Source organism: Sceloporus occidentalis, unplaced genomic scaffold (genome assembly GCF_023333645.1).
Source record: "Sceloporus occidentalis isolate IW3139 unplaced genomic scaffold, rSceOcc1.0.p SCAF_13, whole genome shotgun sequence".
NCBI lineage: Eukaryota > Metazoa > Chordata > Lepidosauria > Squamata > Phrynosomatidae > Sceloporus > Sceloporus occidentalis.
The window spans coordinates 10,854,347-10,868,106 of NW_028316993.1; the positions used below are offsets into that span (position 1 = coordinate 10,854,347).

The 13,760-nt window shown below is 58.9% G+C and overlaps 2 protein-coding genes across 3 annotated transcripts; both read left to right on the forward strand.

Annotated features, from left to right (window-relative positions):
* Window position 1: 1 nt before the first annotated feature.
* On the forward strand, window positions 2-3,122 carry LOC149304944 (uncharacterized). Its single transcript, XM_089478987.1, has 7 exons — window positions 2-174; window positions 719-789; window positions 986-1,090; window positions 1,289-1,457; window positions 1,691-1,782; window positions 1,922-2,017; window positions 2,721-3,122. Exons 1-7 carry the CDS (start codon window positions 138-140, stop codon window positions 2,985-2,987), a joined length of 837 nt encoding a protein of 278 aa, XP_089335113.1. The 5' UTR covers window positions 2-137; the 3' UTR covers window positions 2,988-3,122.
* Window positions 3,123-3,831: 709 nt separating this feature from the next.
* LOC149304945 (type II inositol 1,4,5-trisphosphate 5-phosphatase-like) lies at window positions 3,832-13,248 on the forward strand. Of its 2 annotated transcripts, XM_089478437.1 has the most exons (22): window positions 3,832-3,953; window positions 4,045-4,115; window positions 4,230-4,330; window positions 4,413-4,442; window positions 4,569-4,697; window positions 5,120-5,198; window positions 5,434-5,610; window positions 5,759-5,860; window positions 5,939-6,053; window positions 6,298-6,414; window positions 6,930-7,117; window positions 7,641-7,752; window positions 9,098-9,207; window positions 9,573-9,708; window positions 9,985-10,095; window positions 10,457-10,619; window positions 10,919-11,154; window positions 11,228-11,344; window positions 11,806-11,890; window positions 12,158-12,285; window positions 12,445-12,556; window positions 12,894-13,247. In XM_089478437.1, the coding sequence occupies exons 1-22, from the start codon at window positions 3,897-3,899 to the stop codon at window positions 13,016-13,018; spliced, it is 2,601 nt and encodes an 866-aa protein (XP_089334563.1). In that variant the 5' UTR covers window positions 3,832-3,896; the 3' UTR covers window positions 13,019-13,247. The 2 variants fall into 2 exon arrangements, with proteins under 2 accessions (XP_089334563.1, XP_089334564.1); XM_089478438.1 differs by lacking the exon at window positions 5,939-6,053 and having other exon boundaries at window positions 4,230-4,442; window positions 12,894-13,248.
* Window positions 13,249-13,760: the final 512 nt, after the last annotated feature.

Below are 13,760 nucleotides of genomic sequence, written 5' to 3' on the forward strand. Positions count from 1 at the left end.
TACTGTACCATTGCTGTGGGACCCACCTGCTGCCCCAGGTGGGGAGAAGTCCGTAAAGTGTTTGTCCATGTCCTTTCAAGCTTCCCAAACCCAGCCACCCCAACTGCAGGGCCTGAGAGGAGCACTCTTGGTTCAAGATGGTGCGGCCCAACCTCTGGATCCTTCCGACCCAAGGTAAGACAGACTTGCTTCTTGTATCTGGAGGTTTACTGGTCAAAAGACCAAAGTGGCTTGTATATGTGAGGTGAGCCTTGGAAGGTCTTGGAGGCCCTTCAGACCAAGAACAGTAAGAAGCACACAGTGTCCCACTATGCTGTGGAACTCATTGCCACAAGACATAGTGAAAGCCGCAAGCTCAGAAGGCTTTAAAAGGGGATTGCCAGGTGGATACCCCTCCTGCTTGCCTGCCTGCCGCAATGCCCAGCCCAGGGCAAACCTTGCTGGCTCCTCTCTTTCCAGGCATCCTCCTGCTCTGGCTTGCTCTGCATCCTGGCACCTGGAGCCCTGGCATCTCAGCAGGTGAGGCAGGGAGACCAAGGACTGCTAAGCAAGGGGTTAATGGCTAGAAATTGCCTCCCCCCAATATACTGCTTGCTGGCAGGCCTTCTGGCAGGCCTTGTGTGCTGTGCCTCCTGGGCAGCCATGGACCACAAGGGGATGATCCCGTCGCAGTACCCACTTTTCCCCTCTCCCCAAACTCACCCCCTTTTTCTTTCAGAGCTTAACAGCATCTTGGGACCAGCTCTTCTCTCCAACAGCTCAAGGAATAGAACAGAGCTGGTGGTGCCAGTAAGGAGCCCCTGGCAAGAGGGAAGGAGGGAGGGAATTCTGCCTCTGCCAGGCTGTGGGGTCGAAGGGGCCTGGGCATTTGCTGCTGGGCACCGGGAGCACCAACTGGTCTGGCAGTTCAGCTGCTCTTGGCCTGGGAAGACCTGAGGCCAAGGGGTGCCAGGCTGTTCCCCCTCAGCTTCTGCTCTCCCTATAGCTGACCTGCCAGAGCTTCCAGTGTTCTGGGGACAGATGCTACCAGGAGGTGGCACATGGGAACAGCAGCACATGGGAGCCCTGCCACAACACTTCCCACTGTGAGGTAAGGGGGAGGGAGGCATGGAGCTTCTTATGGGGCGCTCTGGAGATTGGGGACTTTGGGAGGAGGAGGAGGAGGCCCCACATAGAGCAGCAAGTGGGCTCATAAAGGGGATATAAATCGTCTCCCATGGCCTTGCCACCGAAGTGGGGCCTCACTTGTGTGCCATCTGGCCCCACTAACACTTCTGCCCCCCACCAGCTGTTCCGCCTCAACAGCACCAGTTACACAGCTGGGTGCAGCAGCGACTGTGGGAATGGCAGCACCTCCACTGAGAGGTGCATGACCAACAGCAGCATGCGCATGGAGCTCTGCATCATGGAGTGCTGTGACTCCCCAAACTGCCTACGCCTCAATGCCACGGCCTATGGTAAGGCTATAGGGGCTGGAGAAGTGGCCACATGGGGACCCCTTTCCCTTCCCAAAACACTCCGGTGGGACATGTCCCATATGCCAGGGGCAGTTGTGCCCTCCTGCATCAATGCCAGGACACCCCTCAGCCCTCTCCCTGCTCCACCTGGCATTGTGATGCCTCCCAGAGCTGCCCACTGCCCTGCCAAGGCTTCGGCCCATCTCTGCTGCTCTCTCTCTCTCCTGTTCCAGGTGATCTGCCATCCCCAACCACCCCTGCTGCCACAACCACCACCACTGTCGCTACCACCACTGCCACCACCACCACTGTTGCCCCCAGAAATGTAGGTCCCTCTTCCGTGGGGAGGGAAGAGGAGCAGTGGGCTGTTAGATGCACCCCACGGTGGGAACCCTGTGTATCTCCCAGACTCACCCCCACCTGCTCCCACTGACTCCCTTCTTTTCTCCCTCATGGCTTGGCAGGGGAAAGTGTGTGGCCACTTCACCTGCCATGGAGAAGGGTGCTACAGAGGCCAGAAGTCCTCCATGAGCTGCTCTGTGGGTTTTGATTTCTGTGAGGTAAACATTTCTGAGCAGCCCAGCCAAGTCTGCAGCCAGTCCATTCCTTGAGCCAGGCCAGGGGTGGTGGACTGCCCTGCTTCCCTTGGGGGTCTGGGAGGGCCAGGAGGGCTGGAGGCCCAGAATATAGGATCGGCCTTTTGGAAACAGAGGAAGAACACACACACATACACACACACTCATTTTCCTTCTGGAAAGTCAAGCAGAACAGCTGCCCCCAATGCCAGCTCCATTGTGGGACTGGCCCTAGCCCCACAGCATCCTGGGCCGAATTGTGGGGCCCTCTGTTTCCATCTTCCCAGGCATGCCCTTACTCTCCCCAACCCCTTGGGCTGCCCACATTTTTGGAAAGTGTTGGAGCAGAAGCCGGTCAGCTTTTCATGTTCTTGGCTACCGAAGGCCGAAGCCTACCAGGGCCACCATGTGCCTTCCTGCCATGGGCCTTGGGCACCCCCCCCCAAGTCCAAGCAGAAGGGCCTGGGGCAGCTGTCTGGTCCGGATGGGGCCTTTCTTTCCTCCATTTCCCTTAGAGGGAGGGAGGCCAATGGGCCGCAGGCACTGACCCTGGTGCCCTCTGCCCTGCTGGCCATTCCCACCCGCCTTGCCAGGGAGCCAGCCCTGCCCCTGTCTCCTTCCCCAGAGACACAAAGGGGTCGCCCTGGGAGAGGTGCCAACTCCCAACTCTTCTTTCCTCTCCTTCCAGATGAAGAAGACTGGACCCCACTTTGTGGCCGGTTGCAGCAAAGCATGCAACAGGTCAGGGCCGGCCTGCGCTGCAGGATCCATGGCCCCCTGCTTCCAAGAGTGCTGCCCAGCCAGGCCCAAGGCCAGCTGCCTGAGGCTGGACGGCAGAGTCCACTTCAACAGGGCTGGCCAGGCGGGCGGTGTGCCCCTTGTCCCACTCCTGGCCTATGCAGGTGCCATCCTTAGCCTGACCTATGCCCTCTTGTTCTCTGTGGGGCCCAACTGAGGAAGGGCCAGGCCTGGCTGGGGCTGGGCAATGGAGGACGCCTTCTAGAGAGAGGCCAAGGGCCAGCTTTGCTCTTGTTGCCCTTCCTCAGCCCTTGGCCAGTGGGGAGCAGGGCAGGCCTTGGGGGCAGATGCATTGAGGGGGGTTGCCTTCCTTGACACCCCAAAACTGGATGCCTCTCTCCCAGCAAAGGCTGCCCTTGCCTTTCCCTCCTCCGCCTGCAGCTTGTTTCTATCTGCTTGCAATGCCTGGTGTCAGGAACGTGTTTTGGGACTGAGGAGAAGGCGCGAATAAACCTCTTTAACCCGACTGTGGCTGCCTTCGTGGTTTTTGCAGGGAGGGTCCCACTACAACCCCCATCACCCCCCTAAAGCAGCCCAGCCCAGGGCACGAGGGATCTTGGGCTGCTGCTGGGGCCGGAGGGCCAGAAGCCCCGTGGCCACTTGGGGGTCGGGTCTCCTTAGGACGCAGCCGTTGCCCCCCAAGAGAGGACCCCGAAGGGAGGGAGGGAGAGAGGCTGCTTCTCAGGGAAGAAGGGGATAGATCGGGGGCCTCTGTGTCCGGGGAGGGAGGGAGGGAGGGAGGGAGGGAGGGGGGTCCCGCCAAGCAGCCCTCCGCTCCTTCCGAGCCCAGCAGGGACCACGGCGACGAGGAGGAGGAGGAAGGCCGGCCTTGGGCCAGGCGAAGCGGGGGCTGCTCTGCCAGGATTCTTCCGAGGAGGAGGAAGAGGAGGCGAGGGTCCCTGGCCGGACTCGGGCCCGATCCCTCCCTCCCTCCGTCCGGTCTGGCGAGGCGGTCTTCCGGGGCGGTCTTGGGCTGCTCTGCCGGCGCTCCGGCCGGAAAAGGTGGAAAAGGGAAGGAGCCCTTCCTCTCCGCCGAGAAGAGAGGCCTTTCTCTCCGCAGACGGGGATGGACCAGTCGGGCCCGGTCCAGGAGGCGCTGGCGCCCGGAGAACGCTGCCTGGCCGTATCCTTGCTCCGGCCAAGAGGGGGGGGGGGGTCTGCCTGCCTTCTTGTCTTCCTTCCTTCCTTCCTTCCTTGACTTGGAGCTCCTTCAGGCGGCGGGGGGCACCCTGTTGAGCGGGGAGGGCCGCCTCCTGGCCCTGGTCGAGAGCCACGGAAAGGCCGCGTAAGGAGGGGCTGCCGGGGGTGGGGTGTAGTCCGGCCCCGTCGCCCTCCTGGGCCTTGGGTCCTGCGGTTGGGGCGAGGGTCAGCCCCACTGACCGCCTCCTCCGCCCGGCAGGCTCTGCGTCTACGTCCCGCGCCGGAGGATGGCCATCGCCGCCGAAGACCACCGGCTGGAGAGCGTCCTCCTGGTCCGGGAAGGCTTCGTCCTGGAGGAAGGTGCCCCGCTTCCCTTTCCCCCTCGGCCTCCTCCCTCCTCAGGGCTCCTGCTCACCCTCCTTCTCCCCTTCTCTCCCCACAGTCCCCCCGGAGGACGAGACCCCCGTCTTGGGTAAGCGGCGCTTGGAGGCTTTGGAGGGGGAATGGGGGACCCGCTCCGGGCTTCGGTCCGAACTTTGCGCCCGGGGACCCCTCCCTGACGCCCTTCCCTGCTTCCCTCCCTTTCTCTCTCTCTCAGGGTCGGACGTGAGGGTCCGGATCTCGGCGCCGGAGGCCACGCTGCTCCTCCTTCTGCCCTTCGGCTCCCAGACGCAGGCCTTCCTGGGCGAGGTCAGGAGGCGCTGCTCCGGCGGAGGCGGCGGGACAGGTAGCCCTCGGCCGGAGCCCGCGGGGCCTTGCTACTTCGGACTGAAACCCGACGCGGAGGGGATGCTGCTGCTGCTGCCTCGATTCCTCCAGGGGGCGGGGCGGGGGCGCTCGGGGATTGGACGAGGCGATTGGGGGCGTGCCCGGGGGCGTGGCCAGGAGAGGCGACAGGTGTGGGCTCCGCGCAGGTGAGGAAGAGGAGGAAGGGCCTCCCTCCGGAGGAAGCCCCCTCTGCGCCCCTCCTGGGCCTCCTCTGCCCAAGCCCTCGGGGGTCAAGTGTCCAGCAGCTGGGACACTTCGGGGGAGCTCCTCTCAGCGGCAGGGCCCTCCGCGAAGAGGGAAGCGGGGGGCTGGGGAGGGCAGGGGTCCCCAGGGCAGGGGCTCAGTCTCTCAGGGCCCCTTCCCTCCCTCTTTCGCTTCCAGGAGTGGCCAGGGATGGGGAGACCAAGAGGAAGCCCCCGGGGTGCCCCGCCACAGACACAGGGGCCTCCGCCGCCGTCAGGTAAGGCCCGCCCGCCCGCCCGAAGGTCAGAGGAGTTTCGCAAAGAGTTTTAGTGTCAGGCGCTGCTGCAGAGATGCTCCTGGCAGGTCCTGGGGAAGCCCCTCTGGCCCGGGACCCACCAAAGCAGGCCTCTCCCGCTGAGAAGGCTGAGGAGAGAGCGGGGCCCCGGGGGGGGGGGGGTCTGGTTCCTCCCTTGTCCGCCGTCCGAAGCCCAAGGCCTGCCTCCGTCTTCCAGGGGCGCCAAGGCCAGCAGGGGCCCGCAGGTGAGCCGCCAGGCCGTGCGCTCCTGCCAGGTGTTGGCGTCGGAGGAGACGCGGGCGGCCCCCGTCCAGGCCTTCGGGCTGAGAGAGACCCTGATCCGCTCCCAGCTCTTGCAGAAGGAGGACGCCTACACCCGCCTCCAGACCCACACGTAAGCCTGGCTTTGCTCTGGGGGGCTGGGGGGGATCCTGGGGGCCAAGGCCTGCCTGCCTGCCCTTCGAGGGAGGGGGTAAGGCTGGGGGTCTGGGCCGGGAGCTTCCCGAGGGCCCTCTCAGTTTCAGTGGGGGGTTTTCCGGCAGGTTTTTTGTTGGCTCCTACAATGTGAATGGCCAGTCCCCCAGAGAGAGCCTCCGGCCCTGGCTGAGCCAAGACACCCAGCCCCCCGACGTCTACTGTGTGGGGTATGTATGCCAGGCCCTGGGAGGGTATGGGTTGCTGGTCAGGGGGAGCCGGATGACCTCTGATCTCTCTGGGGGCAGCTTCCAGGAGCTGGACCTCAGCAAGGAAGCCTTCTTCTTCAATGACACCCCTAAAGAGGAGGAGTGGTTCAGGGCTGTGACGGAGAGCCTTCACCCGGGGGCCAAATACGCCAAGGTAAGCTGGGCAGTGGCTCCCATCTGCCAGCCTGGGCCCCAGACTCATTGCTCTGCCAATCCCTTTCTCCTACGCAAGCCCAGGCCTTGGTCCTTTTCTGGCTGCCAGGCTGGGGTTAGGAAAGCCTTCCTTGGAAGTGTGGGTCTCTTCTCTTCTGCTGCTTGTAAGGGCAGCTTTTTGCCTGCACACCCCTCTCTGCTCTGCTCTGCAGTGTGTCTCTCTGTGTTGTGTTTTTGTGAAACAGATCAAACTCGTCCGGCTGGTGGGGATTCTGCTGCTGCTCTATGTGAGGGCAGAGCTGGCAGCAAGCATCTCTGAGGTGGAGGCCGAGACAGTTGGCACAGGCATCATGGGGCGCATGGTGAGCACCCCCTTCCCATTGGGTACCCTCTGCATTCAGTTGGGGATGGCTGGAAGGGAGCCCTGGTTGCTTTCTCTGCAGCCAGCTTTAGCCACCCAGGATCATGTCCCCCTCCTGCCTGCAACATACCCTAAATGGCAGGCTGACTAGATGGCGGCCCCTTCCTCAGTCCAGGGGCAGCACAGGAGTAGCAGCCCTTCCTCAGTGGCAGGAGTGCTCTGGATTGCATTGGCTGCATACGCACTGATGGGGGCTGATGGGAACGCCAGTCCAGCTGTGTCTGGAAAAGGGCCAGGCCTGCTGCTTCAAAGCTTTGGACTGCCTCTTCTCTGGTAGAGTCGGCTTTTCCCTGCTGGGGTCCCACAACTCATGGTGTCTCTCAGGGGCAAAGTGGTAGGAGGGCAGGGGAGGTCTGCATGCTGCCCCGGCTCCTGGCCCTCCCCTGCTCCCCACAGAGACCCCATAGACAATGGGCTGGGCATTACCTGGCATCTGTTTCTCTCTCTCCCCCTCAGGGCAACAAAGGCGGGGTGGGCATCCGCTTCAAACTCCACAACACCACCATCTGCCTGGTGAATGCCCACCTGGCGGCCCACGCGGAAGAGTGTGAGCGGCGCAACCAGGACGTCCGAGACATCTGTGCCCGCATGCACTTTGTCCAGCTGGGGCCTGGCCTCCCTGCCCTCACCATCGCCAAGCACGAGTGAGTGAATGTCTGTGTCCGTGCACATGTGCCTACGCAGACCCTATATGGCCCCCCAGGAATATGGAGGGGCATCCCTGGCCGGAGTTGTGAGGCCCATGGGACACAGGTAGGAACCCCATGACCTTTCCCCAGATGTTGCTACACTACACCTCTCAGCATGCCCTCCCCAATGGGTGCTAGGAGGCTGATGGAAACTGCAGTCTGACAACAACAACCCCTGGAGAAGGCTGCCTCATTCCAAACTAATCATGAGAAAAGTATATTTCTTCCTTTTAGCCAAAATTGGGAATAATGTAGCACTCCGGGTAAAGTATGGATCCCAGCAGTCCCTTGCCAGTACAGTATAGGTCCAGCTGTGAGGAATGCTGAGACCTGCAGTCCCTGTTCCAGATCTGGCTGGATAAATCCCAGCCCCTTCCTTGGCCCACTGGAATAGGACTGCATGTCGGAGCCTGGAGGCCAGGGCAACCCAAGCCTCCCAGAGTCACCCAAGTGGGGAATCTTCCCACCTGCCTTGCAGTGTGGTCTTGTGGCTGGGGGACTTGAACTACAGGCTGGAGGAGCAGGACGTGGAGCAGGTGAAGAAGCTGGTGGAAGCCGGGGACTTCCGCACTCTCCAGCAGCACGACCAGGTAGGTGCGGATGATGGATGGATGGCAGACCCAGCCTTTGCAGGGAGAGCAGAACCCCCTCGCAGCCCTTGTGGGAGCTGCCAGAGCTGGGGCAGGGAGCGGTGGGCTTTCTGATGATCTGCTTGGAAGCACCGGGTGAGGGATAATATCCCAAGTCCCTGTCTTCCTCCCTCTCTTGACTTCATCAGGCTGAGAGTAGCAGCAGAGATTTGTATCTTTGGGATCCAGAACTAGCTGCTGTTTAGTTTGGTGTGTGTGTTTTGGAGGAGGAAATTAAACTGCATTATTAGTCAGCTTGCTTAGTTTGAAGTGGATGCCCACCCTGCCTTTGTTGCACCAGGAGAAGTTAAAGTGAAAAAGGAGGATGGGGCTATAAAGTCAGGCAAGGATTTCCCCCCCTTATACTTTGGCATTTATTAGTTCATTCTATTTTACAACTTTAGTCTGATTTCTCCCTCTGAATCTCAGCACAGTGTACTAAGATACACCCCCTACTTTTTTTTCCTCACAGCAATCCTGCAAAGTAGGCTAAGCTGCCAGTTTGTCCATCACAGGGTCACCCAGCCACCCTAAAGGCTAAACAGGGATGCTAAACTTGTCCTAAACCACAGCACTGGCCAGTGCCCCATGCGGTCCCTCTGGTCAGTGTGGACAGAAGGGATTCCTGCTTCCAGGGAGGGCAGCCAGCAGAGGCCCAGAAACCTCCATGTCCGCCCACCTGTAGGTCAGGCCAAGACTGCATGCAGCTGGCAAAGCATGCGTGTGTGTTTGTGCGCATGTGCGTACCCCCACCATGTTCTCCCTCCACCCTCAGCCCCCCTCCCACAGAGATGGCAAAGCATCTTCATTCCTCCCTCTTTTCCTCCCTCCTTCCCTTTCTCTCTTTGTGTGTGACCCCCTCCTAAAAGGAAGGCCCAGTGATATAATGGGACCATTTAATTTTGCAGCTGGCTACTTGGAAATAATAATAATGTTCTGTATTGCTCTTGGTAAAATCTTGACATTATCCTGGTGCATGCATAATTTTGTTGGTTGGAAACAATCCAAATGGCTAAAATTGAAGTAATATTCTTGCCAGCAAATCTGCAACAAGAGAAGCTCCCTGAGGTCTTGTCTCAAAGGTCTAGACTGGTCTGGGGCGACATCCCTGGTGGTCTTCTTGTGGGGTGGGGCAGGGAATAGAGATTTGGACCTCAGCCTGGCTGTGCGGTGATGCTTTCACCCTGCTGACATTCCTCAAGTGGGAAAGGATGGTTTGGGAGCCACAGAGGAAGGAAGCAAGAAGTGGGCCTGGATGTCTGTCCCTCAGATTGTTCATCATCTCTTTGCTCCCTCTGGTTCCTAGCTCAGGCGTCAGATGGAGGCAAAGGTGGTATTTGAAGGCTTTACAGAGGGAGAGGTTACCTTCCAGCCCACGTACAAATACAACCCAGGTTCCGATGACTGGGATACCAGGTAGGCCTCTTCTGTGGTCATATATGTGTGTGGGTATGCCCCTGTGGCACCTTGTCTTTTGGGCACCTTGTTCTCTTCTGGGGGAAAGGCAAAACACAGGAATGTTGAGAGGGCTTTTGTGGCATTCTGGGTGACTTTAGCATCTGCACAAGAACAAACTCACACAGAGCCCTCTGTGTGCCAAAACTCAGCGTTTGCAACCAATTTAGATGCTCTGGCTTGTTGGTGCCCAGCCTGAGAGAGAGCTTGCAATGTGGGAGGGGAGTTGTAAACAAAGGGGTCCCCCTCCAGGGCAGGAACCTTCTCTCCTGGTCTCTCTCCCCACAACTGCCCTTAAGTGCCCCCTCACTCTGCCTGCATTACAGCGAGAAGTGCCGCATCCCAGCCTGGTGTGACCGGATCCTCTTCAAAGGGAGGAACATCTCCCAGAGGAGCTACCGAAGCCACGTAACTCTGAGGAGCAGCGACCACAAGCCAGTCAGCGCCCTCTTTGACGTCGGGGTAGGGGCACCTGTCTGAGGCTGGGGTGGGGTGGGAAAGCCCTTGGGGGGCAGCCCCATCACACACAACACTACCCGCTGGCCCTCCCTCCCTCCTACCATCCCTCTCCCTGCTACTCTTCTAGTGCAAAAGACTCTGAAAGCCATGAGGCTGCTTTTGATCCTCTGGGTGGGTTGGTGAGTGGCACTCAGCCTGGTGATGCCCCGACCAGAAACCCCGGTCGATGAGGCCCTCTTGGTGATGGGGTGACAAACAAACAATTGTGCCCCCCTCCAGGTGAAGGTGGTGGACGAGGAGCTTCACCGCCGAGTCTTTGAGGACATTGTGCGCTCTGTGGACAAGATGGAGAATGCCAACATCCCCTCCGTCTCCCTCTCCAAGAGGGAGGTAAAAGGCTCCCACCCAGGCCAGCAAAGAGGTGGAGGAAGATGAACAAGGGGTGGGCTAGGGTAGGATGGGGGTCTTCCTCCTGAAGTTACATCCTGTGTAGTCCAGGGAGGAATCCCTTGTCCTCCATGGGGACGATTTGTATGGCGGGCCTTTCACAAGGGTCCCAAGCCAGCCTTGGTGGAAGGAAGGGCTCCGATTCTTGGCTAGCAGAAGTGGCCACTTCCTCATTATCTTCTAGCCAAAAGGTGGGAGCAAAATGGAGGCTTGGGATGTGGTGGCAGGCAAAGGTGAAGGAGGGGGACCCTGTTCTTCTCCCCTTCATTCTCTACTGTTATATCCTCCCCCCAAACTCCCCCAGTTCGTTTTCAAGGACGTGAAGTACATGCAGCTCCAGGTGGAGGTCTTTTCCATCTGCAACGGACCAGTCCCCTGCCAATTTGAGTTCATCAACAAGCCAGACGAAGAGGCCTACTGCAAGCCATGGCTGACGGCAAACCCCAGCAAGGGCTTCCTCTTGCCAGGTGACTTGGCCTCCCGATGTGTGCCTGCAGCCCCCTCCAGTTCCCAGGTCAACATGTGGATGGCTTGACAGTGGGACCAATGGAGGATTTTGGCTGAGGTTGTGCTGGAAGGCTACCTTTCCTTCTTCTGGGAGGTAGCTCCCACTCAGAGACCTATTTTCCCACCTGAAAACTTCCCTGGAGAGTCCCACCAGGTTCCACTAGGTCTCCTTGCTCTCGTCCCTACAACAAACAACTGGAAACTGTGCCAGTTCTCAGTTTGGCTGCAATGCCCATTGTCTGTTTCCTTGTTTCCAAAGACACTGCAGTGACGGTTGAGTTGGAGCTCTTTGTGAACAAATCAACAGCCACGGCCTTGAACTCTGGAGAGGACCGGCTGGAGGACATCCTGGTGCTGCATCTTGACCGGGGCAAGGACTATTTCCTGTCTGTCTCTGGGAACTACCTGCCCAGCTGCTTTGGTGCCTCCCTGCAGGCACTCTCTTACATGAGGGAGCCCATCCAGGAGATTTCGCCTGAAGCCATCCGGGATCTGGTGAGTTCCTCCCGCCGCCCGAGCTCCGCTTCCTGCTGCTTTGCACAGAGCATGACGCCACTCTCCCATGTAGAGCCTGCGGCCGTTGCAGCCAGAATACAACGATGCCTGTTGGGACGAGAAGCCCCTGGACATCCCAAAGGAGCTGTGGATGATGGTGGACCACCTCTACCGCAATGCTTCCCAACAGGTCTGGGGCCTGGCTTCATCTTGGGGAGAGGGCACCTTTTTCAGCATGCTTGGCATTTAGTTATTGGTCTCTTTCAATTTTAAAGGTTTATCAGGTTTACCTTTTAGTGTAAACCTTCCCCAGCGTCACTGAGAACACAGTTGGTAACCCTGATGAGATAAAAGGTCAGAATGTAGCTCTGAAGTCAGGAAATAAACAGGAGCCAGCCGGCTGCCTGGATGGTGTGAGCTCACCTGGGTTGTCTTGCAGCACTAGGGCCTGGCCCCTGCTTACTTCTTCTTGTTGTTTTCTTCCACAAAGGAGCATGGGGGATAGATTGGGCAGTGATGGATGATTGCTTAGTTGAGTTTCTTGATGAAAAGATGCACGTTCAGCAGCTCTGGTGAAGGAAAGGTGCCTGGCCACTCTTTCCCGGCTTCTCACGGTTCTGCACTGTGGAGGCTCTCTCACTTTCTTTGCAGGAGGACCTGTTCCAGCAGCCTGGCCTGCGGGCCGAATTTGAACAGATCCGCGATTGCCTGGACACAGGGACACTGGACACACTTGGTATCCTTTAAAGGAGGGTGCCTGAAGGGCTTCTCTGCCTCCATGTGGGTCCAAAGCAGCCTTCCTTCCAGGGAATGGTGCTGTGGGGCCTGCAGGCAGCCCATTGCAAGAGAGGAATCCCCCAGCCTACCTTAGCCAGAGACCTCATCATCCTGGCCACTTTCTGTGTGTCCCTGGCAAAGAGCTGTGGGACTTTCCCAGGAGCCTGGCCCTCGTGGCATGTGTTCCATTTGGGCCATTGCTTTTTCTTTAATCCTTGGCGGCCAGTGAGCAGCAACCATTCGGTGGCTGAAGCACTGCTCCTCTTCCTGGAAAGCCTCCCTGAGCCGGTCATCTGCTACAGCCTCTACGACAGCTGCTTGGAGTGCGCTGACAGCTACGTTCTGAGTAGGCAGGTAAGGCAGCCCCCTTCCAAGGGGCTGGGGGGTCAGGAAGGCTGGCCCAAATTGGCAGGGGCACGTGCGCATGGCCAGTTACACAGGAGGGAGCAGGAACATCCCCTCTGGCTGCCTGGGACCTTTGTGCAAATCACCCCCCTCCCCTTTCGCTCCCAGGTGGCCTCCACCCTCCCCAGGTGCCACAGGAACGTCTTCAGCTACCTGATGGCTTTTCTGCGGGAGCTGCTCCGACATTCTGGGAAAAACCACTTGGATGTGAATATTTTGGGTAAAGAGGACAGAGCTACTACAAGCACCCCCCACAAACACACACTTGGGGGGCACACTAGTGCATTAATGCAACTTGATTTACTGTGGCATCACTTTCAGCCAGTTTGTTGTTGGTCACATCATGTGTGGCAGGACCTTGCTGGCCAGGCGTGTCTGGGAAATGGAGGGTGTGCGCCCATCTCAGTGCTGGTGCTTTTGACCATTTGGGCCGCTTGGACAGAAGAGCACCAGTGTGGTCTGTGGGTCTGGAAGAGGGGGGTCTCTTCCCATGGTCTTTGGGTGCCCTACTCTGCTGCAGCAGGGCACTGAGGGGCTTCCTCCTCTTTCCTGCGCAGCCAGCATCTTCGGGGGCCTCCTGCTGCGCCCTCCTCCTGGGCATCCCCAGCCGGGCATCGCAGAGAAGCGGAAGGCCCAGCAGTTCATCCGGCAGTTCCTCCTCAGGGAAGAAGGCGCCTTGTGAAGAGGGCTCACAACGGCGATGGGAACCAGAAGGCCTTCTGTGAGCAGAGTTTTGTATATGCAGAGTATTAGAGCTGTCAGTATTTTAAAAGTACTGTATTTTTATGTGCAGAGAAGCACAAGGCCTCCTCGGCCGCAGCACCGTGGCATTATAAAGCACATTAGTTTTGTAGTGAACTTTTGTAATAAACTGTCCTGCGTAACTTGTGCCGCGTATCCTTTATTTCCTGTCAGCATGAGGGGTCCAGGATGGGCCCTCGCAGGTGCAAACCCTGGGCTCCTGCCGGTCCGGTCACCCTCAGGATCGCTCCCCGGATCCAGCCCTTGGCCCTCGAGGCGGTGGGCCCTGCCTGGAGCATGGTTCAGGCGCGGAGCAAGCATGGCCATGCACTCTGAAGGACTTTAGGGACAGAGACGTTTATTAGGAAACCATGAGAGCAGACACACCTGCTGCCCTTCCCTGACAGAGCTCTTCCCTGTCGGACGTACTAAAGCAAATAACAGTCATTGCCCATAGGGAATCATTGGGGAATGCTTGCCCATAGGAATCATAGATGTTGCCCATGTTTTCGTATGGGCCAGTATTCCCCAACGCACCATATGGGCAAGTATAGCTTCTCTATGGGCAAGTTCGGTCCTTTGCCTGTGGGTTTCCAAGGGCTCCCTCAGAAGGAGTCCTCGCTGCCTGCCTCTAGTGGGCCGCCCTTTCCCTCTGGGGCTTGGGGTGCTTTTGTACCCCAAAA